This window comes from Vicugna pacos, chromosome 5, assembly GCF_048564905.1.
Source record: "Vicugna pacos chromosome 5, VicPac4, whole genome shotgun sequence".
Classification (NCBI taxonomy): Eukaryota; Metazoa; Chordata; class Mammalia; order Artiodactyla; family Camelidae; genus Vicugna; species Vicugna pacos.
In genome coordinates, this window is record NC_132991.1 from 43,366,753 (window position 1) to 43,394,686 (window position 27,934).

Here is a 27,934-nt window from a genome sequence, read left to right on the forward strand (position 1 = left end):
CGAGGTGCAGACATCCAAGGATGGTTCAGGAAATGGCAAGAGGTTAGGTTGAAATTCATCATAAGCTTGATACAAGGAAATGAAAGGAGTTTTAGGAAAGGAATGGAAGGCTGCATTTAGGTTGCTGAGCTCTTAACTATTTGAAGAATTTGGTCTTTAATTTTTTTGGAAAAGGGAGCCATCAGAGATTGTTTAGGCACGGTGATAACATGAATGAATTGATGGTTTTGGATGTTGTGTCTGGTTGTAAGGTTCATGAGGACTTGTAATAAAAGGAGACCAGAGGAAGGGAGACAAGTTAGGAGGCTTTTGTAACCATCCCTTGTGAGATCCACGGAGGTGGCTGTGGTGGATATAGAAAGGAGGGATAGAAATGAACAAAGAATGGACGTGGCTTAGTGACTGACTAATGTGAGATTGAGGCAGTGGCTTGGGCTACCAGGAAAACAGTGGGACCCCTGATGGACATTAGGAGTTGAGTAGAGGTTTTGGGGAACCAAAGGTGGTCAGTTTAGTTTTATACATGCTATGTCTGAGGATTAGGATGTGCATGTAAGTGGAGATGTGTGGCAAGCAGTTGGTACTCCTGGGCTGGAGCTCAGAATGGAAATAGGGCTGGAAAGATGGCACCACCTTCCAAGACATGGTAGTTAAAACCTTGGGTGTAGATGAGCTAGATGGAAGACAAGTGGAGGACAGAAGGCAGGACTTCAGTTTAAATGTTCACATTAATGGGAGAATGGAATTTGGTCCAGGAGGTGGAGAGGCAGAATAGGAACCAGGAAAGTAAGGTGTGAAGGAAACAAAGAAAAGGGGGAAGTGTTTTAGAAAGCTAAGGGCTAATGCCATGGAGGGTGGGAGGATGAGGATTAAGTGCCTTGAATTTCATGACTGATAGAGATCTTTGAAATAGCAATTCAATAGGGAGATTGGACTAAAAACCAGATCCACTGCCTTGTGAAACAAACGAACAAATATGGCCATACGTCTTTGTATGAGTATATATGAGTGTGTGTGTGCATGTGTATGTTTGTATCTACAATGATATTTACAGTTGAGAGAGATTATGTTTGGATGATGGGACTTTATGAGTGTTGCAGTATTTTTCTTATTTTATTTCTCTGTATTTTCTTAGTGTTCTGTGAAACTACAACTGTTTTTTTTTAAATTAAGAAAACCTCATTGGATTTTAAAATTCTGATTTTTAATCCTGTAAATAAACAAATATTTACTGAGCACTTAATATATATGGTAAGTATTTGCTGAAGAGGCAGAGAAAATTAAGGCATGGCCTATGTTCTCCAGGAGCTCACTGGTGGAGAAGACCAACATGTAAACAGTAGATGATGTACAATGTGACAACTGTGAGGAAAGAATACACGATACAGTGAGACCATTAAGAGCCACCTCTAAAGGGAAGATTAGGAAAGCCCTCCTAGAAGTGATGACATCTGAGCTCTACTTGAGTGGGTTCCATCTAGCCCTGTGCACATAGGTTGTTTGTGAAGAAACCAGTTCCTACAAGTGTTTGATTGAGGAAGTGACATGATAAGGATTGTGTTTTACAAAAATTCACTTGAGTAACATGTAGTAGATTAGGTGTTGACCGAAGCTAAAAGTAGGGGTTGGAAGAATTTATAGTAAAGGGGCATGGTGGAACTTTTTTTTTAAATCAAGTTGAATATTTATTGATCTTTTCTTTTTTAGTTTAGTGCTTTACCTGTGCTATTTAAGACATTCTTTACTATCTAAGGTTTTTTTTTTTAAATCTGTGATTTTTTTTTTTATTGAAGTATAGTCAGTTGGAACTTTTTGAGATGATGAAATGTTCTGTATCTTGGTTGTGGTTTCAGTTATATGAGTGGATATAAATATAGATTAGATATTTGTTAGAACTAATTCTTAAAATCGGTTATATGTGTGTGTAAATATATCCTCAATAAAACTGATTAAAGAAATTAAAAAAAAGAAAAAAGAAACCAGTTCCTACAAATGGACCTAGTCTCTTAGCAGCTTTTGCCACTGTATTGTGTACTTGTTTATATGTTAGTTTAGAATTATTCTCTAATTTGTTCGTGCCTATGTAGTCTGTGTTTTTTACCTTTTTGTATCTCTGGTTACTCATTACATTTAATATTTGTACTGAATTTCCTCTGAACTTTAACTGTTCACTTTTCTGATTTCTTTTTAAAAGCTGTTCTCTAGCTTTGAAATCATTCTTTTATGATTTGTGATTCATATAGAACATACTATAACATTTAGACAAAATATTCTGAGTAACATACTCAGGAATGGAAATCTTCATCATGAATTCTCTCACTAGTATAAAATGTTGCTGGACAAGTTTCTATTTAAGTCATACTCGCTAGGCATGACTGACCACAGGAGTTCACAGGGTACGAGCTTCAGATTGCTTTATTTTCAGCAAGGTAAGGCTGTACTTCCACTGTGGGATAATGCAGGCCATTCATTTAGGGGATAATGCAGGGTATTCAGTTAGGGTGAGGGCCGGGCTCCTTTGGGTTGTTAGGAACTAAAACCAGCCTGTTAGGGACTAAAATGCCTTGTGGAAAGGCGAGCTTTTTTAAAAGAATGCAGTAGGAAGTTTCATGGATTTTGAAGGATAGGCAGCAAAGCTCAGCAGGCCTCAGAGGGCCTGGATACAGAATTCGTAGTGCACCCCCTCGCCAGTCCTCCCCAAGCATGGTCCTTTTGGTTTTTTCTATCTCGGCTTTCTTTTTCTTCCCAAGATGGCCTTCCACACCTTCATGTGGTTTTTGTTCCTGCATATATTCAGCATGCATCTGGGCCAGAATAATCTCCTCTGTAGAGATTTCTTATTTGTTCAACAGAATTATCTTTTAAAATAAAATAATATATGCACCAGCAAAAAAAAGACTAGTATGGAAAGATAAAAGGTTTTAAAAAATTATATTAATTTCTCTCTTTCCCAGCCTCTCTGACTCTTAGTACTTCTCCCTAAAGTTTGAGTTTTATAGCCTTCTGGGAAATATGTAAAGATAGAGAGAGAGAGAGATGCACACACATAAACATGTACATAAAATGGCTGTACATGTAAATATTTTTATTTACACAAAAGTTACCTTTACACAATGTTCAGTATTTTTGAAAACATGTAATTGTGTATTTTGGCATTCTTTCCATATTACTTAAAACAAAACTTATCTTCTTTCTTTAAGTATTTACATGTGGTTAGATGATATTTCATTTTATGTAATTATTATGATTTATTATATAATCTCTCCATAACCATGGACCTTGACGTTGTATCTTGTTTTCTGTTAGAAATAATCTTTTTTTTTGACTAAATTGTTTAATTATTATGTTTTATTTTGTTTTTCCCCAGAGAACTATACCTTTAATTATGTATTTTATTACTTTTTTGTTTTCTAATTCATCAATTTCTGCTTTTTTTTTATTATACTTTCTTTAGGTTGATTTTGTATTACATTTGTTGAGCCATCTCTACCTTTTTGAATACAATGGTTTTTCATTCATTTTTACTACAGTTTGGTTGGTAAAATGTTCACAACTATAAGGTTTTACTTTAAGCCCAGCTTCCTAAGTTTTTTGCTAGGTAGTATCTTTAGTATTGCTATTTTTTTATATATTCTAATTTTAACTTTTTCTTTTGCATCAAGATTTGAGAGAGTTTTAAAATTTTCAGATGGCTAGGCTTTTTCTTGTTTTTATTATTAATATTTAGTTTTATTGTAGTGTGGCCAGGGAAGATTGTTCTAATTCCACTTTCCTGGAATGCACTGAGATGTTACTTTGTGGACTAATGTATTCTTTATTTTTAAAATTAAATATTTCATCAGTACTTGAAGTTTTATGTTAGGTATGCACTTTGATGTGTATCTACTGGGTTAACCGTATTGGTTATATTATACATATTTTTTATTATTTTGTCTCCTTGTTCTGTCATGGTTGACAGTATCTGTTACTATTATTGTGTTTTGTTGATTCTAGAGGGTAATGTTGTTATGAATTTTAATGCTTTGTTTTTGGTGCTGAAAGATTTATACCACTTATAAGCTCATTACTAATTTAAACTTTGGTCATTGTAACAGTACCTGATGCATAGTAATTGCTCAATTATCATTATCGAATGTACTAATAACACTTTGTGTTCTTTAGTAGTTTCTGACTTGAATTTACTCTTTTCTGATATTAATATTATGATTATTTTTGTTGTTGTTGTTACCATTTGACTGTTATCTTTTATCTCCTTTTTGTTTTTAACCTTTCTGAGTCATAGAGATTCTTAGAGAGTTTCTTTTAATGTGGATTTCTATAGATTTGGTTTGTTCTGTATTTTGACCTCATCAAAGAATCCTGTATTTATTGATACAATAAATCTTTTCAGTCTTAATGCTTCTTAACTTATATTCTATTTTCTATTTTTAAAATTTTCTTTTTTTAAATTGAAGTATATAATTGATTTACAATGTTGTGTTAGTTTTAGGTATACAGAATAGTGATTCAGTTTTATATGTATTTTCTTCATTATAGGTTATTACAAGCTATTGAATATCTTTCCCTGTGCTGTACAGTAGGACCTTATTGTTTGTCTATATTTTCTATTTTTAGTGCTCCCTTCCATCTCTTACCGTATGGATTGTCTTTTCTTCCTATGGTATATGTATGTGTCTATATAGGTATACATTTAAATGATAATGTCAAAGATTTATAGTCTTTTTTTTGGTCTTTTAGAGATTCCTTTTATAACTTTATATAGTGGTTTTAACCTCTGCTTATAAATTTATTGATTATTGACTTGGTGAGATGAGTAAGAAAATTAACACATATACTTTCTCCTTTTTGTTATTATTGTCATTTCACTTGGTTAACTTTATAACCTTAAATAGTATATTTAAATCTCAATTTCTTGATTTATCATCTTTAGAAAGTGAAGAAACTTCCCCTCGCCTTCCTCTGAATTTGGTTTATTATTTTTTATTATTGAAATATATAACCATTTCCTTCTGTAAATGTACTTCATACTGTTGCTTAGCATCATTTCTAAATATAAATGGGTCAGTTATTCCTGTCAGACTTTTTACTAGAGCTCCACATTTATCTCTTGGTTTGCTGGGTTTGGGACTCAAATCTTTTTTTTGTTTTTCTTTTTTTCAAGTAGGACCCATGGAGTCACTGAGCTCTTGTATGTCTGAAAATGTCTGTTGTTGTCTTTATATTTGAACAACACTTTGGCTAAATATAAAAATATTTGTTCACATTTTTTTCTCCCTGAGAACTTTGTACGCATAAATGACATGTTTTCCCTTATTGGGTATTGAATGTTGGTATGGAGAGAAGCCAGAGTTTTTGTTCTGTTTTACTTGCTTTTCATTTTGTTTTGGTGTGTGTGCGTGTGCGTGTGCATGTGTGTGTGCATGTGCGTGTGTGTGTGTCTCCTCTATACCTGAAAATTCTCTCTGCCTAGATATTCAGTAATTTTACCAAGAATCTTCTGTGTGGGCTGTTCACTTTGCCCTCAGATGTATGGGTGTTGGACATTAGGGACAATCATGCTTGATGGAATTTGACTTTGCTCTCCTTTCCAAAATATTGTTTAAAATGCTGTGCTAGCATTATTCCACTTGGCAGGAGACATCTTTTCCTGCATACCTTTGGAAGTGTAACTTGTTTTAGAATAGAGCCTGATTGTTTCTTTTACTTCTTTTAATGACCCACGAAGCCTAGTTTTGAGTAATGTAGGCAAACAGATTCTTAATAAATTCTTACTAAATATGTAAGTGATGAGCCTGAACTTATTTCCCTGTTGGTGATTCACCCTCTCTGTCTACTTCTCTCTAAATAGGGAGGGTTATTGAGGTTTCTCACAATTTTGTCCAATCTCTGTCTCCAAAATTTACCACACTTCCCAGAGAAGAGAGAGAGCTGGGCTGAGAACAAGCAGTGATTCCTGGGATCTTCCATCTCTCACTTTCCCCAGATGCTATTTCAACGATGATGGCATGAAATTATATACCTTCTTTTGTTTGATTAATGCTCATACTTTTTTTTGTTTTGTTTGCTCGATTTCAATATTTTTGCTGTTAACAATGTACATTCACTTAGTTTTAGGGAAACTTGATACCTGACTTCACCCTTCTGTCTCACCCCAGAGGTCAGAAAGGTTTTTAATTTGTTTGTTTGTTTGTCTTAATGGAGGTACTGGAGATTGAACCCAGAGCCTCATGCATGTTAAGCACATGCTGTACCACTGAGTTGTTACCCATCCCCCCACAAAGGTTTTTTAAACAAGTTTAGAACCTGAAAAGCAGAGCTAAGTTTCTTATTCTTCCTCATTTCTTGTAGAACCTAGTCCAGAGCTTGCATACAATTGGCATTTAATAACTACTTAGTGCACAAATAATAAACTTTATGGTAGTTTGGTCTAATTTATGGCCTATTGTTGGAAGAAGAGGAGATGATGTACAGTCACCTTGGAGTCACCAAGTCTAGTTTTGATTAATCCAAGGAGGTGATGGGCAAAGCACCAGGACAGAGCAGTGGGACGTGGAGGAAATGGCCACACTTCACAGTGGGGATGCTTAGTGCTCACTTCAGTGCCAGAAGCACAGAGCTCATCTATTTGCTCTTGGCCCCTTCTGGTATATCAGCTCTTAGGGCCTCCAAAAAGACACAGGTGAATGAGCAGGGAATTTATCAGGAGTGCCTTTCTCCTGTGGATTCGTTTTTCCCTTTTCACTAAACACATCAGTTTTAAGGACACCATGTGAAATTTGTTCCCTTTATTGTCAAAGCCAAGGCTCACCTTGGACTGTTCTTCACTTTTTTCCCTCTAGGCTTTCACTGACCACCCACCCAGCTAGTTAGTGGATGTTTTTCTCTTCTTTATGTGACACTGTGTTTAGCCTTGGGCAGATCCAGCCTCATGACATTGGGCAGTTTCTTTTTCAGGTAACAGATGAAAAAGATTACAGGTCTCTGTGGTGATGAGTCTCTTTGTTCATTTCAGTGTCTGTGTATTGATATTCTTACTCTTTTTCTCCTTCAGGAAGAAAGAACAGAAGTTGCAGGGGCAGAAGAAGGCAAGGTCGCCTTCTTCTGCCTATTGATTTTCCTGTGCCATTCAGCGGTTCATTAGTTTCTCCTAACTACAGTTCTGCGTTTAGTGGCAGTTTGGGCCAGGACATCAGCCACCAAGGGGGACTGATTGTGCTTCAGTCACCTAGAGGTGGATTGGGAAGGTGACTTTCTGACAATACAAGTGAATCAAATGCCAGGGTGTTTTTTTGGTTGTTTTCGGCCTTATATTAGTGGTTTACGATTTCTTACATGAGTAAAGTACTAGCCCATGTGAGACTTTGAGACTTTCTTAGAATATCACCCAACCTGGTGGTGGGAAAACAATTCGGGGAGGGGTGGGATTGACCAGGTATATGAATGCCAGGATGTGCACTGACGTATATTAATTACACAGAGTTTTTAAAAACTTTTTAATAATTTCTGTAATAGGAAATTTAAAAACATACAAAAGTAAACAGAACATAATATGAACCCCCATGTACTTAACTTCAATAAGAATCCTCTATGGTCAGTCTTGTGTCATGTTATGCCCCTTACTTTTTCCACTCATATTTTTCCAGACAGTGTCCTGTTGTACCTGTAAATATTTCAGGATGTATTATTGTTAAAAGATGAGGACTAAAAATACAATCACAAATACAATTATTGCAACTAAAACATAACTTCTTTAATATCATCAAATAGTCAGTGTTCTAATTATCTCATAACTTATTTTTTTTAGCTTTTCTGTGAATCCAGACTTCATTTCACATTTGGTGTGTATCTGAAGCCTCTTTTAATCCAGGTTACCCTTTCAACTTATTTATTTTTATTAAAAAAATTTTTTTTGAAGAAGTTGGGTCATTTGTCTTTGAGGGTTTCTTCCTTGGTCTGGATTTTGTGTATTGTGCACCCACGGTGTTGTCTAGCATGTTGCTCTGACCTGTGTCATTCCTATAAATTGGTAATCTAGAAGCTTGGTCAGATTCAGGTTTAAGTTTTTTGGCGTCACTTTTTCTTAGGTAGTGGTGTGTTTTTCCATCAGGATTCATAATGCCTAACTTCCTTTTTGTGATGCTAGAAATGTGTGGAATCAAAATCTCTATGATGTAATGTTTGACAAAACCTAGCCATGGACTATTTCAGCTTATTTTTAAAAGTGTGTCCTCTGCTGATAACTGAAACCAAAATTCCTAAGGATGTCTACAGGCATTCAATCCTGATAAGATAGAGCAGCAGATGTGCTTTTAGTTTACAGCCATACATGAAACTCCTCACTGCAGTGTGAAGTGTAACCTGGCAAGTGTAACCTGGAGCTGAGCTGTTCTCTGGTGGAGCAGGACCTGCCCTTGCTATTAGTTGCAAACAGGGGTCATTTTCAGTCCATTTGTACTTATCAGCAGAAAGAATGTTATTGACAGCCTGCTTTCTCAGCTGCCATAAAGAGATGCGGCCTCTGACTCTAGGAGTTTGCCTTTTAAAGATGAAACAAAGCAAAACAAAACAAGGAAAAAGACTATTGTTCTTAACTTCCAAGGGTCTCTGTTACCACAAGGATAAAGTCTCTTATTAAATATCTATCTGCTTGTCTATCTATTTAGTGGCCTAAGTAATGAAAAGTTTGAGTATTTCCTAGATATTTGATTAATAATGATATGTAGGCAAAGATAGGAAAATATTTCTTTAATACCTTTACTCTTACCTGCTGAATGGAGGTGAGGTATCTTTCCTAGGTGATGTCCTCTTTGCCTTGCTAATAGCTGTTCCAAGTAGTGGAAAGGTTTGGATGCAGCAGGAAGATGGGGGACAGCAGAATCTTGCTCTGAGAGGGTAGATCAGATATCCGTTTGTGGCACTGACTTGTACTTAATACTATTATATGCAGAGTCAGAGTATTCATCAAGTCTTCACTCTAGAGCAGCTGCACACACAAACATGTCCAGGCCCGTGGGCCTTCAGCATTGGGTTGTAAACTGCACGAGCTTCCCCTATGCTGACAAGTGCCATCACTCATCTCTTCCCAGATAGATTCATCCTCTTTGTTTTTCAGTGAGAGTAGCCTGTGAAACCTGAGTTTTCTAGCCTTCCCAGGTTACCCTATCATTTCAGGTCCAAATAAAGGACAGAGGCCCCATCTGTCTCCGAGGGGATTTCTGAGGGTTCTAGAGTCCTGAGGTCCCAGGTGCTTCCCTTTCACTCCAAACTGCTCCTGGCCCTACTTTGGTCAACTCTGGCTAGTTCCATGGGGCCCCAGCCCTGTCATGCCCCAAACACACACGGACATAGGCAGAAGTGCAGTCTACCCTCAGGGTTAATGTTCTGGCCAAGAGCGGCTTTTCAGCTGGCAGAAGGGCTGCTCCAGCTGCCTCCCCCGAGCAGATTATCACCACCTTCATAGGGCTGACTGTTTAATCAATCATCAGAGAGTTTATAGAGTCACGTATTGATTTTAAAGAGAGAAGACTGGCAATCCGATTAATGTGCACCTGTTCTGTTACACCTTTATTTAACCTTGTCTCTGAATGCCCAGGTCGACGTGATGGGCATGGCGGAGGAACCTGACTGGTCTGCCTACTGCTCACTCACTATTGGTGCCAACTATAGATGAATCCCTCTGGTGAGTTGTTCCTGTTTTGCAGGGATTGCTGTCCATTAGATCCGTGAGGCATGTAGCCTCCATGTGTTTGAGGGTATTTCCCCCGCATACCTTGTCAATAGTTGGTGTAGCTGGTCAGAAATAACCATTGTTAACTAGCTGACTCCCTTCATTCTATTCTGTGGAGCAAAGGTCCTGGGCCTAGGGAGGCCTGGATTCTCATGCCTGTCCTGCCTCTAAACAGGTGGGTCACCAGTCTTGGATTCAGTTTCTTCATCTGTAAGTTGAGAGTCTGTTGGCTTGCTAGGACTTCCACAGGCTAGGGGGCTTAAACAGCAGAAGTGTGTTTTCTCACAGTTCTGGAGGCCAGAAGTCCAAGGTCAAGGTGTCAGTGGAATTGATTTCTTCTGAGATCTTCCTCCTTGGCTTGCAGATGACTGCCTTCCCCTGTCTTCACGTAGTCTTTCCTCTGTGCATGTCTGTGCCCTGATCTCATCTTGTAAGGGCACCAGTCATGTGGATTAGCTCCCCCTGCCTTGTAACCTCATTTTACCTGAATCACCTCTTTACAGGTCTTGTCTCCAAATGCAGTCACATTCCAAGGTACTGGAGGTTAGGACTTCACCATCTATATGAACTAGGGAGGATACAGACCAGCCCATAGCAGGGGGTGAGGTGCCGTTGGTGCAGGGCGCTCAATCAATGGTTTTCTAATGCTCTGAGGAGACCCCTGAGACTAGAGTGACCAACCCAGTTCTGAGAGGTGTCCCAGGACACGGACTTCCAGTGCTAACCTGAGGCAGCCCCAGGCAGACCGGAGTGGTTGGTCACCCTGTTGGTCTCCTGAAGGAGGCACAGGACAGGCACTTGGTTCCCCAGCCCGCCTCAGCCGGAGCTGCACTGCTTCTCTCAGCTTGTCCATCAGCATTCTAAGTGAGATTTCATTTAACAGAAGGATGTTGTGGCCAAAAATAATTAGCAAACCACTTGATTCGATGGCCTCTGCAGTCTTTTCCCGCTGCCACATTCCCTGATTTAATTTCACTTGCACGCACACACCAATTCCAGCCACTGGTCTGAAGCACATAACTGATTGGAGAAAAACGAATTTGGTTCTCATTTGGTGTGTGGCTCAGGGTGAAATAAAACAGCAGGAAGCTCTGTCAAGCCTTGCCTGTTCTGAAGCCCAACTTGGTGCTGTGCCCTTGTGATGGCAGATGACACTTGCTGAGTGTTCACTGTGCCCACTTTATTCTATCATCATCCCCTCATCCTCACATAGTGACTCTGTGAAGTAGGATGCAGCAGCACCATGATGGGGCGCAAAGAGATGAGACTACTCTCAGAGCTGGTCTGGGCGGGGCCCGGGTTTTGCAGGCAATTTGACTTGAGCGCCTCTGTGTCAAGGCACTGAGCCCAGATGCAAGTGTCCCTTCTGATGGGGCCACAGGGACCGTCTATGTAGGCTGATGAGCCCGGTTCTTCCCTCTAGGAAGCACATCTCACTCCCCTCTGTATCCCTTCTTGTCTGGCCTTGACCAACACCCCTAGCCAGTCTGCTTTCTGCTCTTGTAGAAGCTGAGCCTAGAGGAGTTCTCAAAGTGTTGAGGGGTTTTGGTGACCTTGCAATAAAGGACACTGAAACGTATGGTGCCAAAATTATTCCCTTGCTGATTCTCTTTTACGTTCTTCTGATGATGTTAGGGAAAAGTTTGTGCTAGTCTTTTTAAAAAAAAATTTTCTATTGAAGTGTAGTTGATTAACAATCTTAGTTTCAGGTACACAGCAAAGAGGTTCAGTTATACATATACATATATATATATGTATTTTCTTTTCAGATTTTTTCCATTATATGTTATTACAAGAAATTGAATACAGTTCCCTATGTTATGTACAGTAGGACCTTGTTGTTTATCTATTTTGTATATAGTAATGTATGTCTGTTAATTCCCCAACCCCTAATTTATCCCTCCCCACCCTTTCCCCTTTGGTAACCATAGTTTGTTTTCTATGTCTGTGAGTCTGGTTTGTAAATAGAATTTTTATCTTTTTTTTTTTTTAGATTCTAGTCTAGAGATTTAGATTTGCTAGTCTTTAATTCCACCCTGTCACTCCATGATCTTCCTTTCTCCAACAGAACAGAGGGCAGCAGCATCTGGCTGGACTTGGACAACTATTGTTTTTAGCATAATCATCTTTTTGCAATAATTTTGATATATGGCAAATGATTTATTGTAGGGATATAAAGTGCCTTTAAAGGACATTTGTTTGTATGCAGAAGCAAGTAATATACATGTAGTTAGTAACTAATATTGCAGGTAATGTACACATGTCAAAAATTGTGAAACACCTGGTGAGAAAGATTGATTTTGTGAAATGCTGGCCAGGAGGAAAGGTTTGTTTGTTCCAATCTTGAAATAGTGGTTGAAAGGCAGGAGGTGTGTGTCCAGTTGACTGTTTATGGTCAGTGTCTCAGCCCAGGGTGAGCCTGGACTGGTCTCTCGAGGTGCTGGTTGGAGGACCCTTAAGAGCATGGTATACCTGCCAGGTGAACCCTGGAAGGACAGATTCCCTTCCAGTATCAACTCCACAGCTATTGGGATTTTGTTTTGTTTTGTTTTGTTTTGGTAATGGTTTTCAGTATCTTTGAAATGTTCCCATCAGAAAGAGTAAGGATAAAAAGTAGATTTTTGTTCCAAGTCAGAAGGCTGTGTGTGTCTTGAGAGACTGCAGTCTAGAAGATAATTAGAATTTGAAGTACAAATTGGATTGCCCAGTGTGAGGCAGAAATGCTCACCCTGGGCGGACACTCAGCCATGGTGTCAGGGGTGAATGCTGTGGCTCGTGCTGTTGGAGCCTGATGGCCCCTTCCCTGGGGTTAGAAGCAGACTGGGGTTGGGACCCTTCTAGCCTGGGAGCAACGGGGCTTTTTTGTGGGATCAGTCTCAGGTGACTTTGTTTGCCTGTCAAGCTTGCTGCTGGTACTTAAAAGGTCTTAAACTCCATGGAGCTGTGTCCTTATTAAATCAAGTACTGCTAAGGCAGAGTGAGTTTGCAGCTTCTGGTTAACCACTCAGTGCGATTCCCACACTGTGCTGTTGCTGTGTGGATGGGGCCTGGGCTTGACTAATCCTTGCAGGACCCAAGACCTGGATGGCAGTGGACTGATGCCTGGTACGGGCACCAGATCCTTCTTCCTAACAGCCCAGACTTTGCACATAGAGGTTGGATACTGGTTTCCAGTGACCATCAGGGAGGCCTGGTCTAGGTACTGTAACCTGGGCACAAAGATCTTAGACCTATGGCTTTCAGCCATTTTTGCTGGCAGCAAAAGCAGCCACCACTCAGCAACCTAGAGTGATGATTGTCTGGTCATGACTGGACCTCCTCTTTGGCCGTTTTACTCCCTCCTTTTAGAATTGTGTTTTCAAAGATGTTTCAGAATTATGTCCGCCACCTCTCTGTCTTCTACCCTCATGTCTTAAGGAGGCTTCAAATCCCTTTTAAAAAAATCTAGTTAAAACAGAACAGGAAAAGAAAACAAAAGTATCACAGGGTTGTTGGTTAAGAAATAAATATATTTTTTCCATTAAAAAAAATTGACATATAGTTGATTTACAATGTTGTGTTAGTTTCAGATGTACAGTAAAGAGATTCAGTTATACATATACATACACATATTCTTTTTCAGATTCTTTTCTGTTATAGGCTATTACAAGATATTTAATATAGTTCTCTGTGATATATGGTAGATTGAAAAAAAATATTCTTTTTCCAAAAGCCCACTGGTGCTAATAATCCTGTGATCTGCTGCACATAACAAACTCTTCTTCCCACCAGGAAACATCTGTATGGATTGTTTCATTACAACCCCACAATGCTTGGACTTGAGTCACTTCCAGATCCTACAAATACCTGGGAAATTATAGAGACCATAGGTAAAGGCACCTATGGCAAGGTCTACAAAGTAACTAACAAGAGAGATGGGAGCCTGGCCGCAGTAAAAATTCTAGATCCAATCAGTGTAAGTAATGGTTATAAATTATAACCACAGTATAGTGTTTCATGCACACTGAGCTTTCAACTTCTTTCCTGGTTCTATGGATAATTTTCTAGGGATAATAAAACCTGACTTAAAATCTCAAAATGAGTTATGAGTCAGATCATCTGAATGAACGGACTCCATTTGGAGTTAAAACTGTCCTTGATTTTCCCTTTTTTGTCCATTTTACTGTTGTTTTGGTTTTGGTCCCCTGGGCTCTTCAAAAGTTATTCTCTTGGAAAGAGTGATATATTTGGCTTATACAGAGGCTGGTCTCTCAGTAAGTTACAAAGTCACCCAGACTTGTGGTATTCAGTCATCTTACCTTGGCATCCTATTTCAGAATACTGAACACCGAGGTTATAATGCTGTGCACTGTTTTGCACAGTGTGGTTATGTGCCCTATCCTGGTTGGGTCCCTTTGAGCTATTTCTCCATAATTGCTTTGCATATTCAGACATTTTTAAATTAAAAAAAATCTTTATAATATTATTAAAATATATAATGAAGATATTTTATTGATATAATAGTTAGAAAGCTTTAGTTGGGCTCTAAATATCCAGTGTTAGGTTTTTTCAAAATATGGTAATGATGCCATTAAAATGCAGACTAAATATGCTTTATTAACTGGTTGCTTGATCATGATATCATACCTGTACCCTTCCCCACACATTATACCTAATCCAACATGCATTTTGTACCTTGTGTAGGATATGGATGAAGAGATTGAGGCAGAATACAACATTTTGCAGTTTCTTCCAAATCATCCCAACGTTGTAAAGTTTTATGGGATGTTTTACAAAACGGATCACTGTGTGGGAGGACAGCTGTGGCTGGTCCTGGAGGTAAGAGGCTCCCATTGAGTAAACAGCGATTCAGACAGAGTGCCAAGGGCAAGCCAGAGCCATTGTTGCCTAAATTGTAGAAGACACACATTTGGGGAGGTGGTCCCCCCTGCATGTCACAGGTACCTCACCAGATGTGGTGTCCTTCTCCGCAGTTCTTACAGGTAGTCTGTGCGCTGAGAATGTTCACATTTCTCTGCTTCAAAAGTTTAATAATCTTTTCTTCTAACAGAGGAATACAGTTGGAAATGTTATTTTCTACCCTAAGCTGGAAACATTTCATAGAAAACATGTTCCAATTGATTGGAACTCGTTTTCTAAAACTGTTAACCCAAGGTTTACTCGTTTGCCAAGTTTGAATCAGCCCATTCATGTTCACTAATCATCATCTTAGGTTGGATTCCCTGAAAACAGACTCTAAGAATTGTGTATGGCAGGGTATTGGAGTGCTCCTGCAGGAGCTAGACCTGGAAGGACGTGAGGAAGGTGGGATTAGGGAAGGGAGACACTGAACAGCAGTGTGGTGGCCACAGAGGTCTCAGCCTGTCCTCAGGGAAACAAAGGCCTGGGATGCTCTTGCAGGGTTCTCCTGGATTTTATCTCTGCATCGGACGGTCACTGGCTGCATGCCACCCTGGGAGGGGGTGTGGCCTTGGGGGAGGGAGTTCCCTGTAGCTGGGCACAATTCCTGGTGAGAGGTGCCACTGGGACCTGGGAACAGGGAGCAGCTGATATTCCTGGCAGCATGTGCTCTGAAGGGAGCACCACTGTATCCACTGTAGTCTTGCTTTTCTTCTCCCTTGTTAATGGGTATGATGCAGAAGAGTCTGTTCCCCACAAGTCCATTTCCTCCACGGGCCTAAAATGGCAAAGACACAATGACAACATATGAAATCAGTATTTTTGGACAGCTCTGTTATATTGCCTCATGCTCACTAGGCCCACCCTGTTCTGCTCTGGACTCCACCCCTCTGAGCCAGCATATGCCTCCATGCCTGAGGTCACACATGTGTTCCAGGAGCCCAGGGACATATGTGAAAGCTTTAAGAGAGAAGCAGCAAAGGAGAGGCCAGCCCTTGATTCACCCACCATCTGGGGTCTCTTGTCAAAACCTTCCACCTGGCTCTGGGAGTGCCTGAGCATGAGACAATGTATACTGGCTGCCGTAGCAACAATGTATGGGGAATTCATTTATTCTGTTCCAGGGGGATAATCTGCAGGGAAACTGTCTTGAACTTTTCTGTCACATCAATTGCCTTCCTCAGAATATAAAGATTTAAGGGGTTTTGGTTTTCAGAAACCATCTTTGTCTGTTTAGTTGGCTTTTAAGTCATGTAACGCATTCTCAAAGTGTCATCTTTTGGATTTTAATATTTCCTACCCCTCCCTGAGAATATTACAGATTTTACCCTGCCAATGAAGCTCTAGAATAACATTAGTTTTTTGAATGCTGATTTTTATGAGACATGGAAAGTGTCATTTCCAGGGTCTCTGATTATATTCTTCTTAAGCTCTGTAAGATCTCTGTGTTTTAAACCTCATTATGATTTGATAATGTTAAGTACAGTGACCAAGAAGTCTTAGTTTCTTTTCATTTTACCCCCTGACTCAAAAAGACTCTGCATTCAGACATAGAAAACTGGAACTTCCAGGAATTTTCCAAGGTCAAAAAAGGGGTCTTCCCTTCCTCCATGTCACCAGGTGGGCCAATGGGCTGCTCAGATCTGTGATCACCTTGAGAATAAATGCTCTTCCTGAGGAGGAGTGACCAGATATAAGCCCAGAAAGGGCCACACCTGGCCTTGAAAGATGAGAAGGAAGCCAGAACTATGAGCTGAGCCTTGTACAGATGCTCCCCTGCAGACTATCCTTGCTTTTCAGGGTGACGACGTGCAGATAATGAGGTTGCTCTGGCACACTGAATTATTCATACCTCAGCAATACAATATGCTGTTATTCTGCCTTTTGCAGGTTGTGTTGGCCCATGCCAGAGTTGGTGGCATGGAGAACCAAGTGTTCTCAGTCTCTTCTGTCCCAGAGTGGTCTGTCCTTGCCAGGCTGCTGGGGATTAGGTTTTATCCAGTGCCTCCAATATGCTTATAGATACAGGGATTCCTGAGCTCCTAGAGCTGACCAGAACTTGGCCTTCCTTCAGGTCACTCTCCTAGTGTCCAGTTGATGAAAGGAGACCCAGAGAAGGAGTGACATGCCTATGGTCACATAACGAGTTCCATGGCAGAATTGGAGGAAAACCACAGTTCAGCATTTTTCTCCCATCATGTGCTGTTGCTGTCAGTGGCACTGCCTTTGGAGTCTGGGGAACATTGGACCTCTTGTTGGGATGGCAGTAGTTCTGTTGCCAGTGACTAGGTTCTTTTCCTGCCCCAGAAAGAATTTAGAGACAAGACGTGGAAGTTAAAAAAGTAAAGTGAGGATTTATTAAGGGATAGATAGAACACTTTCAAGGGGAAAGCAGGCAGACTCTCATGAGGGACTGCCCTGAGTTTCTTTGGCAAATTGTTTACTTAAAGTGTAAAAAATGAATGGGCAGAATATTCATTGGGGAGGGAAGGGTTTGGGGTCATATTCCCTGATTTTCATCCCAATTCCACCTTTCCAAAGGGAGGAGGGATTTTTGTCCGTATTTAGCCTGGATCGGAAGTGTCATGGCGTCGTTGCATGATGGATACTTCTAATCTGCAAGGCTAATTTTATTAAAATGAGGGCATAATAAGCAAAATATTACATTTGGACATTGGAGATTCCTGCCTTTTGCCCCCTTTCTTTTTTGGCCACTTTCCAGGCCACTTGCCACCTCAAAATGGCTGCTTATGAGCCGAGAGGTTCCTGCTTTTCTTTCTCTACTCAGGGACTCTTCTTGTTTACATGATGTATGGTTTCCTGCATTTGGCTCTTGCGCCTCCTGTATGCCCAATTCCTGCCATTTGGCCTGTGTCTCCCTTTCTCTGCTCATATCTAGCTATCTGCCTGCTCTAACAGTTTCTGATCACACATACACACACACCTCCAGCACACGCAGAGCAGATGATGACAGTCCTTGGTCATAGCACCTTGACCATGTTGCTCCATCTGCAACCTTTTTAAAGAGTGCCTTAGGAGACTTGCACAATAAAATTATGATCCATTTAATACTGTCCCCCTCATCCTGTGTATTGAGATTAAATTTATGTTGCCTTTGCTCTTTCCTTCCCAAATACGATGAAAGGACAGTGAGAAGCTATTCCACAGAGCAATTCTAGAGGATAGAAAATGTTATCAATAACCCTCTTAAATCACTACAACTCTGAAAACAAAAGCAAATAAATATGTCATTTCTGAAATTAATTACTAATTCTTAGCAGAAAGCAAGGCAAAGCTTTCTTTCATGACAGATACCTACTATATGAGAAAGATGTGGAGAGACAACACTCATACATAATAATGTTTTGGAAAATTTGTGAATAAATTTTATTCTAAGTTAATATTAAATCTGAAAAATCTGTAAGTCCTATTGTCTCTTACCTAAATGAAATATAATAAGATATAAGACCTTTAAGAAAAGCACAGTACTCAGAAAAAATACCTAGTATGTGCTAAGACATGAAATATGTTTTTTCTTTTTTCCTTTTAATATAAAACCTTCAGTATGTGAATACTGTTCATTTCAACATGAATCATCACATGTTCAAATGAAAAGAATTGGTTTAGGGTTTAGAGTGTTAATAAATAAGAATGTAAAGTAAAAACAAAAAAACAAAAGAACAGTCCTTATATTTTAAAACCAGATAAAAGAATCATTTTTTAAATCTGTTTTTCCCCCCAGAGATCTGTGTATAAGTTCAGTATCTAGAAGCCAGAGGGGGAAAAAGATACTTCTGTTCAGTTTTTGCATTTTACTTAAGGCTCTAAAAAGTCCAGTCTAGGCCCCAATATCATTGCAAGTTAACACTTTAAACCATTTTCACCCATCGATAATGTGGCGTGAATCAAGTGAATCACATTAACAAAGCAGGGTCACAGCGGCACTCTGATGGTCTGGAGCGTAGCCCTGGGCAGTTCTCATTGGTCAGAGATGGTTAGAAGATGCTGGAGCACTGAATGCTGCTGACTCAGATAGCAGGTTCTGGCAGGGTTCTAAAATGAGAGTCACTGACATGCTGGGGGCCCAGAGGAATGTGCAGAACACTTGGGAGTGGAGAAGGGAGGAACTTTGAAATGCAACTGAATTGCCTGCTATATCTGTGTGCTGTATGTGTTCAGCAAAAGCAAGAGTGAGAAGCCAAGGCATGGGAGTGATTCTGCCCACCCACCATTCTACGCATGCGCCCTGGAGAGAACCCGAAATGGGAGGTAGAAGTCTTGGGCCCTCCTCCCTCTCCTAGTGTGAGCGTCTTCCCACCCTGCCAGAAAATTTTACCTGCTATCAGTAAAATAAACACAATCTGTCTCAATAGTGTGGAGGAAAAATCATGTTTTGGCCTGAGAGGTGGACAGTGTCCAATGTGGTCCTCTCTAAGGCATCTTCTAGAGTAATTTTGACGATCCTTGACTTTTTGCTTTATGCCCTCTGTAGAACCTAACATCCTTGAGAGATAAAGTGCACTGAACAAAAGGGACTGAAAAATTCTTAATTCTGCCCTCTGACTAGGGCAAATCAACATGCCAGTACAGTATATAGTTGAAAGTTGGAGCTTTGACTAGAATAAAGCTCTGATGATTGTGTTGCATAGGCCATTCTTTAATAATATGGAGGAAAGTTGATGGCTTATTGAGCAAGGAACATTTTATTGCTTGAAATTATGACCATCTTAGCAAATGCACACACTGTGATTGAATCAATATTCAGTGATGTTTTGGAAAATAGATGTGGAATGTAAATGATTTTTCTATTTTTCTTGGTTTGGAGCAAGATGTTCATTAAGTTCTAGATGCATCCAGCTGCCACATTTCCTGAATGCTGAGGGCATAGGGAGAAAGGCAGGGATGGAGATACACCTTTGTATTTGAATCTTATGGCTGGCAGAGTGGGAGGGAAGAAAAGCCTGCAGGTGCCAACCCTCAGGGGTAGGGTAGGAGGCTTGGCTGCCTACTTAAAACTCTAAGGGGATTATTTTATTTGAGGCATTTAAATATAATTCTTTGTCATGCTTTTAAAATATTCAGTCCCTTTCACTGAATATTTACTCTGACTAGACAATTGTCAGTATGTACCTGCTTTCCTTTTTTATATCCAAGTACCCAAAGTCCTTTCCCTGTTCCCACGGGCTGCCCTTTTAAAACCTTGCTGGTAGATTTATCAGCTTCACAGGACCATTTTCTCTAAAGGTGCCCTGGGCAGTTTAATTACGTTTCTGTGAACCGCAAGAAGTCAGACAGCTCTCAAACTCTGACATTTAGTGAACAAAAGCACCGATTGGTTCTGATCCTTTTGTTGTTCTTAAGTCCACAGTTCAGTTTTGATCCTGCTGACAAAATTGCTGCTCTTAATCCTTCCATAGGTTCCAGAGCTGTGAAGGAAGTTTATAAATTAGCTGCCTATATAAAATACCACTGAATAGGCTCCTATTGCAGAAGTGGCCAGATTTAAAGTAGGGCAAATTTAAAATGAGGTTTCAGGGGAAAATTCCAGGGTTGAGTTAGCTTGACTCATCACCCAGCATTTAATTTGAAGTTTTCTCTGGGTAGAAGGTTAATAGCACGCTTGCAATTCAGTAAAGCGTGTGTCTCCCTTAGATGGAAGCCAGGCTGAGAAGTGGCTCTGATGAAGGTGTTAAAGTGCTTTGCAGGTCTGTTACTGCTTTGGCTTTAGAGAATCAAAGAACTTTATCGATATTCTTATTCTCACAAGATCCCTAGATTCTGTCTCTTCTTAACTTTCGACATCCAGTTGGTCAGAAATTCCTGTCAATTCTATTTCATAAAAGCCTCCCTTTTCTGCCCCTGATTCTGCGTCCTCAAGACTATTGACTTTCTGACCCTGCTTCTCTTGATTGCTTCAGTATCTCCCACTAGGTGTCCAGCTCCCAGGGTCTTCCTATTCTGCCCACCCTCCAATCTGCTACCAAAGTCATCTGTCTAGAAATCTGAACAGAGACCTCTACCTAAAACCTGTCGATAGCTTACCATTCCTATCTAATGGTGTATTACGGTGTTATGAGTGTGTGTATAGTAATAAAGCCCGTACTCCTTAGCAGTGCACACCTGTCATCTCCTGTCCCCCACCTTTCTTCCCCATCCCCCTGCTCTGGGAATCTGGCCCTTTGTCCTAACAGTAGCAGAGCATTTAGAGTTCACAGACACATATATACACATGCAGACAGACACGCACACCTCCCTCGGTCTTTTGTGCTCCCTTCGTTTGCACACAGTGTTCCTTTTCCAGGGCTGCCCTTCTTCTCGTTCACTGGCCATAAGCTCCTTTGTCCTTTGGACTCACTGTATATGTTCCATTCTCTGGGGAGATTTCCCAGACTCTTCCCTCTTCACCCTACCTCAGCAGGGACTGTGATGCATTCATGATGCAATAATGGGTCATAAAAACTGGACAGTCACACACTGTTGAGAGCAAAGAGGTAAACTGCTTTTTGATAACTGAACTCAACTTTGTCCTTGAGCCCCCAGCCTGCCTAGAGGAGATAGCTGATTTTAACTCTTTCTGTTAAACTTAGTCCACTGAGTGGTTTCTTTGGGAAGGGTCAAGTTCTAGAACTTATATCCCATTTTCACAATCCAGCTCAAAGCTTAGTCATTCAGGTAAGAACTTCGTTCTCTAATGGTTTTCTCTTTTTCTCTTCCTCTTTGCTTCTCTGGGGTGACATCTGGGTCTGGATATAGCAAGTGCTCATGTAAAGCCATGGCAGTGAGGGCAGGGGCCTCCAACTGTGTAGTGACCCCTGAGTCCTTCTACTGTCTGCCTTTGGGGTCTCCCCATGTCCCTGGTCCCTGGTGTTCCTTCTTATCATGAAGTCCTCACTGTCTTTCCTTCTCATTTAATCCAGCCTTTTCCCTGTCCCCAAATGGGGCATAAAGTTCTGAATCTCCTGCAAGTCATGGACAGGCTGTAGGGAACTGTTACAGTCCCAGGCTTGCTGAGTCTCATCATCCTCTGCTGTCATTCCCACTCAACATGGATACCTCTTTGTTGGCACGAGGCTCCTGTGAAGGGGTCTCCCCTTAGATTCCCAAATAAAGAGAGCTTCATAAGAAATGAAATTTCATTATCATTATTCCTTTATACAGACCTTCTCCCCAGGAGGAGGCATCCTCACTCTAACCTTATTCTCTCAAGCTCTCCAAGCTCTGTGCCGTCAGCCCCAGAAAGGCTTTTCTGTTTTTGGATCAAGAACTTCCCTTAGTTCATGTCCTACATTCTTTCGTGATCATTATTTGACTCTGGGGTCAGTTCTCCAAGTTTTGTTCCTTGAAATATGGAATCAAATTTGGGGAGTCCTGAGAAAATTATTTTATGTTTGTCAGAAGCTTAGCTTTTAAGACTGTTCTATGAATGATGACACTGAAAATGCATTCATTGCTCAAGAGAGTATTAGATTGAACACTGAATGTTATTTGCCCTTTCACGGTCACGTAAGACATAGTTGAAATCAGAAGACTGTAGAATCCTCTGGAAGACATTACCCTGGTACTCAACATTAGGGACGTGAGTGATCAGTGTTGAGTTACAAGTTATACCTGTCGTTGATAGAGAGTGGATTCCAAGGACACTTTATATAAGCCAAGACTCATGGGACCATTATAGCTCTCCATGTATTTCACTCCATCTTCAGAGATAGTAATTTTCTCCTAGTTTTGAAGATTTCTAATTCTGTATTAGATTTTAAGTCAAATACTGTTATTTATGAGCAACTTAAATTGTAAAAACAAGAGCAGATTCAGCTCCAGGTTATCTTGATTGTTAATGTGTGTGCAAGGTCTCTGCCTCATATGTAGCTGGGAATGGTACACATATCAAACAAAAACATCTGTGCACCGTTTGTTAAAACATTGCAGATGTTCACAACTAGAGTTGAATAGATCCTAATGTATTATTATCCTAATAAAGAGTTGTCTTCTTTTAGGAAAGGTGCTAATCTGTACTTCCTCAGATATCCTTACTTAAGAAAAGTCAGTTGACTCAGGCAGCCACAACCCTGGGGACTCCCCTACTGTTCACTAGTTAATTCCCAAATTGCAGACAAAGTGGCAGGAGGAACCGAGGTCTCTAAAGCAGGGTCTTAACCTTTAGAAGGACCAGAATGGCTCTGAGAATCTGACAGAATCTCTGAATTTTCTCCGCAGAAAATGCAAGATGCATGTACAATGTGCCTCCTGCAATTTCAAGGTATTTCCATGTCCTACTCACAGCAGTTAAGAACCCTTGATTTAAGACGGCATGTTGCAAACCCAAACCTGCACACTGCCTTCTGCAGTTAGTAAAAATTATCCTGGAAAACCCTTAAGGTGCTGTGAAAGAATAGTATACCTGGTTTATGTACTCTCACATCTCAGTAATACACAACACACAGCAAAGAGCAAATGTGAAAGATATGCTTTTACAGTGTTTTTAATTACAATGGAAAATAAGTGCGTAAAGTTGCTGAACTCCTAAAGTTGAATATGAAAATGTCGAACGCACATGTGAGGCAGCTTCACTCCATACATCTGACATGCGGTGTCAACTCTGCAGGGAGCTGCTGGCTGGACTTCTGATGCTGCAGTGCCAGCACGGGAGCCGGGGCGGTTTGAGATAAAACTTACTTCTTCCCACATGTCAAAGGCGTCCATCTCGCCTCTTTTGGTCTTTTTTTTTTTTTTCAAAATGCATGTTTTTTTAAAGATAGTATTCATGTAAAATGAAAAATATCAGTCACCATGATTACTTATATACTTTCTCTTTTCAATTTCTAAATAATGACTTGTGCTTTTATATTTCACTTGACAATTTAAAAAATCGACTTCTTGGATGTGCACTTTCACTCATAAATCATCACCTTGAATAAATACACTCACATACACACAGACTCACAAAGAACTAGATTTGACTGTGTAATGGAAATTTGAAATTTAATTGTTCCAACCTGAAGTTTTGTGATTTGCAAATTTACTCCATTGGGTCAATAATCAGTAGCCTTTTGTTCTTCACATCTTTTTCTTTTCTTTTTGTCTATGTTCTGCTGTCTCTCTCCCCGGCACCTCCTCTTGCAGCTGTGTAATGGGGGCTCCGTCACCGAGCTGGTCAAAGGTCTACTCAGGTGCGGCCAGCGGCTGGATGAAGCAGTGATCTCATACATCTTATACGGGGCCCTCTTGGTAAGCACGCCCATCAAGCTGGAGGCAGAGGGGGCAGTTTGTCATTGTTTGGCACCCCATACCATATTAACAAGGGGAAACTGCCTTATGGTCTGCAAGGTGTACAGTAGCGGGGAGGTGTAGCCAAATGTGGACTTTGATTAGAATGTCAATAGCATGGTAATTGTTTAAAAGTAACCGTGCAAATTTTCCCTTTCTCTTTCCTGGTGTTTGGTGATGGTGGGACACCATGCAGGGCCTTCAGCATTTGCACAATAACCGAATCATCCACCGTGATGTCAAGGGGAATAACATTCTTCTGACAACAGAAGGAGGAGTTAAGCTCGTTGACTTTGGTAATGACTGTGTCGTTTGTTTTCTTGATGTGTGCGGTTTAGCCAAAGGCAACAATTTATTGCAGTCTCAGAAGACTGAGGCCTCTCTTCTACACCAAAGGCGGGGGTGGGGTGGGGGAGGGGGGACTTTGGAGTCCCACACAGGCTGGAGGGTGGGGGGTGCACCAGATGGATTACCCTAGGAGATGCTGTTTGTTACTCTATTTTCAACTTTAGAAGCAATTTTATTAAAGATAGAATATAAAAGTGCTTCAAAAGAATTTGGCGGAAAAACTTGGGTTTTCTGGGAAGGATTTCACATCTCAGGGCAATCATCTATAATTTACATTTTGCCATTTCTTCTTTTGCATATGAAAAGAGAAAGCAGTTTGGTCTTTCAAATGACTTTCTCTAGCCTTAGGCATACTTATCCCCAGTGAGCAGAAGGTAAAATAGTCCTTTGGGTCTGGAAGCTAACATCCATTTAAATTTTGATTCTTGCTGCTACCTGTGAGGCTGCTTGAACTGGAAACATGAACAGGAAAGGGAAGTGTGAGAGAGCAGTGTCAGAGCAGTGTCACCGAAGGCCAGAGAACTATTAAATATCTCCTTGCAACACTCGTGGATTGATAGTCGCAAACCAACAAACCATTTGGCTTTCCTTTTTAAGTCTACTGATTGGTTTAATCTTCTAAATTAGTTCAACAACAGTTAGTACTTCAGCATGATTGTTATAAATAATGAGGAACCATTTACAGAAGCACTTTAAAAATGTTCTTTATCAATAGCAGCATAGTAGGAGAAAAGATTGATGATTTTGAATGTTCATTGTTTTACTGGTAAGAAGAAATTCAGTGTTAAAATGTAACAGTGAATAATTTGCTCAGAAGAAATTACCCCAAAGTAAATGAAATTACGTTAAGTGTACTGGTCTATTTACTAAAAAACTGGAAAAAATAGCAGAGGGGCACTTTGCTCAAGTCTTAAGCTCCTCTTTCTAAGAAATGGTATAACTCTACGAATGTGCTGTATGCATACCATCAGAGACAGATTTTGCACAGAATCTGGGAGCAATGAATATGTTATGTGGGAAAGAGCCTAGAAGGATAAGGATGGAGATTAAAGCTGATTTATCCACTCACTAGCTTTGTGATTTGGCATGAGGGTGAAGGCTCCTAGTCTTCCAGCAGAAGGTTCCTGATCTTCCCGTTGCTGTGAAAGAAATGTCTAGAAATTAATAACAGAAAAGTATAATTTTTAGAAATCAAAATTGTAGTGGAGAACTTGGTAAAATAGGAAATTATCCATGGCCAATAGAGTTTAAAGAGCCCTCTTTGGCTTCCTAATAAAGAATAAGATTGCAAATGGTTAGTACAACAACTATTCCTCCACCAAAACAATCCATAGGTCCTTGGCAAATCTATGCCTGATGTTTTCAAAGGTGTGTTCTTTGCTGATGAGTACACATATCCAGGTTTCTAAGTTCTCATCGTCAACAGCACCTTGTCATTCTCTTAGGTGCTGAGTTAGACTTCTGCTTGGTATAAAAGAATACCTTGTAATTGTTAAAAAAATTTAAGTTTATACATTCTTTTCACATTTGTTCTCTTACTTGGTATTTAAGAAGAACACTTTGTGTTAGGTCTAATGAGTAACATTATCCCCAATTTGAAGATGAGAAAACTGAGGCTCAGAGTGCAGTTGTCTGCTTAAGGTCATGCAATTAGAAAAAGGCATAATTGGGGTGGAAAACAGGTCTTTTGATGCCCAGTCATCCTGTGTACCGTTACATCCCTTGTAAAAGAAGCGGGCTGGCTGAAGACTAAGGCAGAGTACATTGAAATTATATTAAAATTCAGGTCCCCAGCACTGAGCCCTATATAGTGATATCATTAGTCAATTTCTTTTTCCGTTTGACAAGTATGTTTTTCTTGACAGGTTTCTAGGCTTCTAGGTAAGATAAGGCACTGAAAACTTTTTAAGTCTACACTGATGCTCTATTATAGATAATGCACATACATTTTCTTCCTCCCTAAAATAAGCACCATTTTAAGAAAAATGTCTCGTGGCTTTTTTTGGAAATATAATGGGAAGATATTTGGGGTTGATCCTAGTTCTTGTTGTTTTCTTTTGATTCCAGTTCTGCAGCAGTATAGATAGGAATGTTCATTAGGAAAAAAAATATTCTAGTGATTTAGATAGATTGATGCATCCTTCTGCACTGCAGTTGGCAAGCTATAGCCTGTCAGCCGAATCCAGCCAGCCTCCTGTTTTTGTGTAGCCTGTGAGTGAAGAATGATTTTTACATTTTCAAATAGTTGGGGAAAAAATCAAAAGAAGAGTATTTTATGACACTTGAAAATTATATTGCATCCATGAATAACATTTATGGAAACACAGCCACACTTGTTTGTTTCTGTGTTGTCTAAGTTGCTTTTGCACGACAGTGGCAGAGTTGAGTAGTAGTTGTGACAGAGCCTCAGGCTCACAAAGCCTAAGATGTTTACTGTCTGACCCTTTATGGAGAAAGTTTGACCATCCCTGGTCTAGCATCATCCTCTGCTCACTGCCCAGTTGTGACACCCTTTTCTCATAGGTGTCTCAGCTCAACTTACCAGTACACGTCTACGGAGAAATACGTCTGTTGGCACCCCGTTCTGGATGGCCCCTGAGGTAAGCAGAGGGCATCTGTTTCTTTGTGTTTGTTGAGAGCGTTGGTGCTTTGCCTTTTTATGGGGAATTATGTGTCACAAAACTTTCAGGAAGAAGAAAATCCTTTGTTCTCATTGAACTGTGAGAGTTCTGGTGAGTGATATTGATGGCACTTAATCTCAGAAAAGCAGGATTAAGTCATAGCTGGCCCATAAGATACCTTCATACAATACCCTCTCCAGAAGATGCGGCCCTCTCCAAGGGTCATGGCTTGTCAAGTTCATCCAGCCTTTGTGTAAATTAGAAAAAATCACCTTCCCTGGGTAGATGCAGCTCCAGGGACACACGGCTTGGTGAAGACAGATTTCAGCTCCAGCTGGCCTTCAGAAGTATATGCCATGGGCCTGTTTGTTTTTTTGTTACTAGATACATAGAAACTTCTCTTGTGTACTTTGAAGCTCTCTAGTAAAACCTGGGATTTGGTCCTAATTTAGTTCTGGCATCATCACAGAACCCTCTGATAGACGATACAGGTAGAAGTTTGGGGTGTCTTTGAGCTAGATCTGCATACCCTGAAACACAGGTACAGCTTGGTTTGTCAGGTCAGCATTTAATTCCACAGCACTCTGGCATGTGCCCGAGAGCAGCCCTCTGGTATCCAGCAAATGGGTTCTTTAAATAAGAGGACTCAGGCAGTCATCCCCTTAGTGGTCTTTTCATCTCCGTTGGTCTCCATGCTGTCCTTCCTCTGTGTGACTACCATGGTGGTCTCCTAACAGTAACCGGCTCACACCAATATGCTCAGATTTCTTACGTCATCTTTGGCCCTGTCTTTCCTACTTGGGTAACGCATAGACCTATTTAGAGAAAAAGAGAACTCCTGCAGATTTGTGTTTACTTAAATCTTAAATGTTTCTTAAATTGGTTTAAAAAACATGAAACTAGGTAGACATTCCTTGTCATTTATATTTATAGAACTATAAAACCCAAACGGAAAAACATGTATTATGAAGTGGGAGGGTATAGCACAGTGGTAGAGTGCATGCTTAGCATACATGAGGTCTTGGGTTCAATCTCCAGTACCTCCATTAAAATAAAATAAATAAATAATTACCTA

At 40.2% G+C, this 27,934-nt stretch overlaps 1 protein-coding gene and 1 long non-coding RNA gene across 9 annotated transcripts in view; one reads left to right on the plus strand and one right to left on the minus strand.

Moving 5' to 3' along the window:
• MYO3B (myosin IIIB) overlaps positions 1-27,934 on the plus strand; it is a 427,394-nt gene that overhangs the window by 75,476 nt on the left and 323,984 nt on the right. For 6 of the 8 annotated variants that reach the window (XR_012072650.1, XM_072961116.1, XM_072961114.1 and 3 more), the window contains exons 2-6: positions 13,499-13,682; positions 14,411-14,545; positions 23,747-23,851; positions 24,087-24,186; positions 26,762-26,838. Coding sequence is in view for 7 of the 8 variants with exons in the window: in XM_072961116.1 (XP_072817217.1) it covers positions 13,536-13,682; positions 14,411-14,545; positions 23,747-23,851; positions 24,087-24,186; positions 26,762-26,838 (564 nt within the window). In the remaining variant the exon portion in view is untranslated. Of the gene's footprint in view, positions 1-9,592; positions 9,680-13,498; positions 13,683-14,410; positions 14,546-21,123; positions 21,299-22,840; positions 22,884-23,746; positions 23,852-24,086; positions 24,187-26,761; positions 26,839-27,934 lie in introns of those variants that run through there. The other 2 variants (XM_072961115.1, XM_072961118.1) reach the window with 2 other exon arrangements.
• On the minus strand, positions 19,925-21,008 carry LOC140696390 (uncharacterized). Its single transcript, XR_012072655.1, has 2 exons — positions 20,874-21,008; positions 19,925-20,052 (listed from the first exon to the last, which is right to left on the minus strand). It is a non-coding gene; the product is annotated as an uncharacterized lncRNA (long non-coding RNA).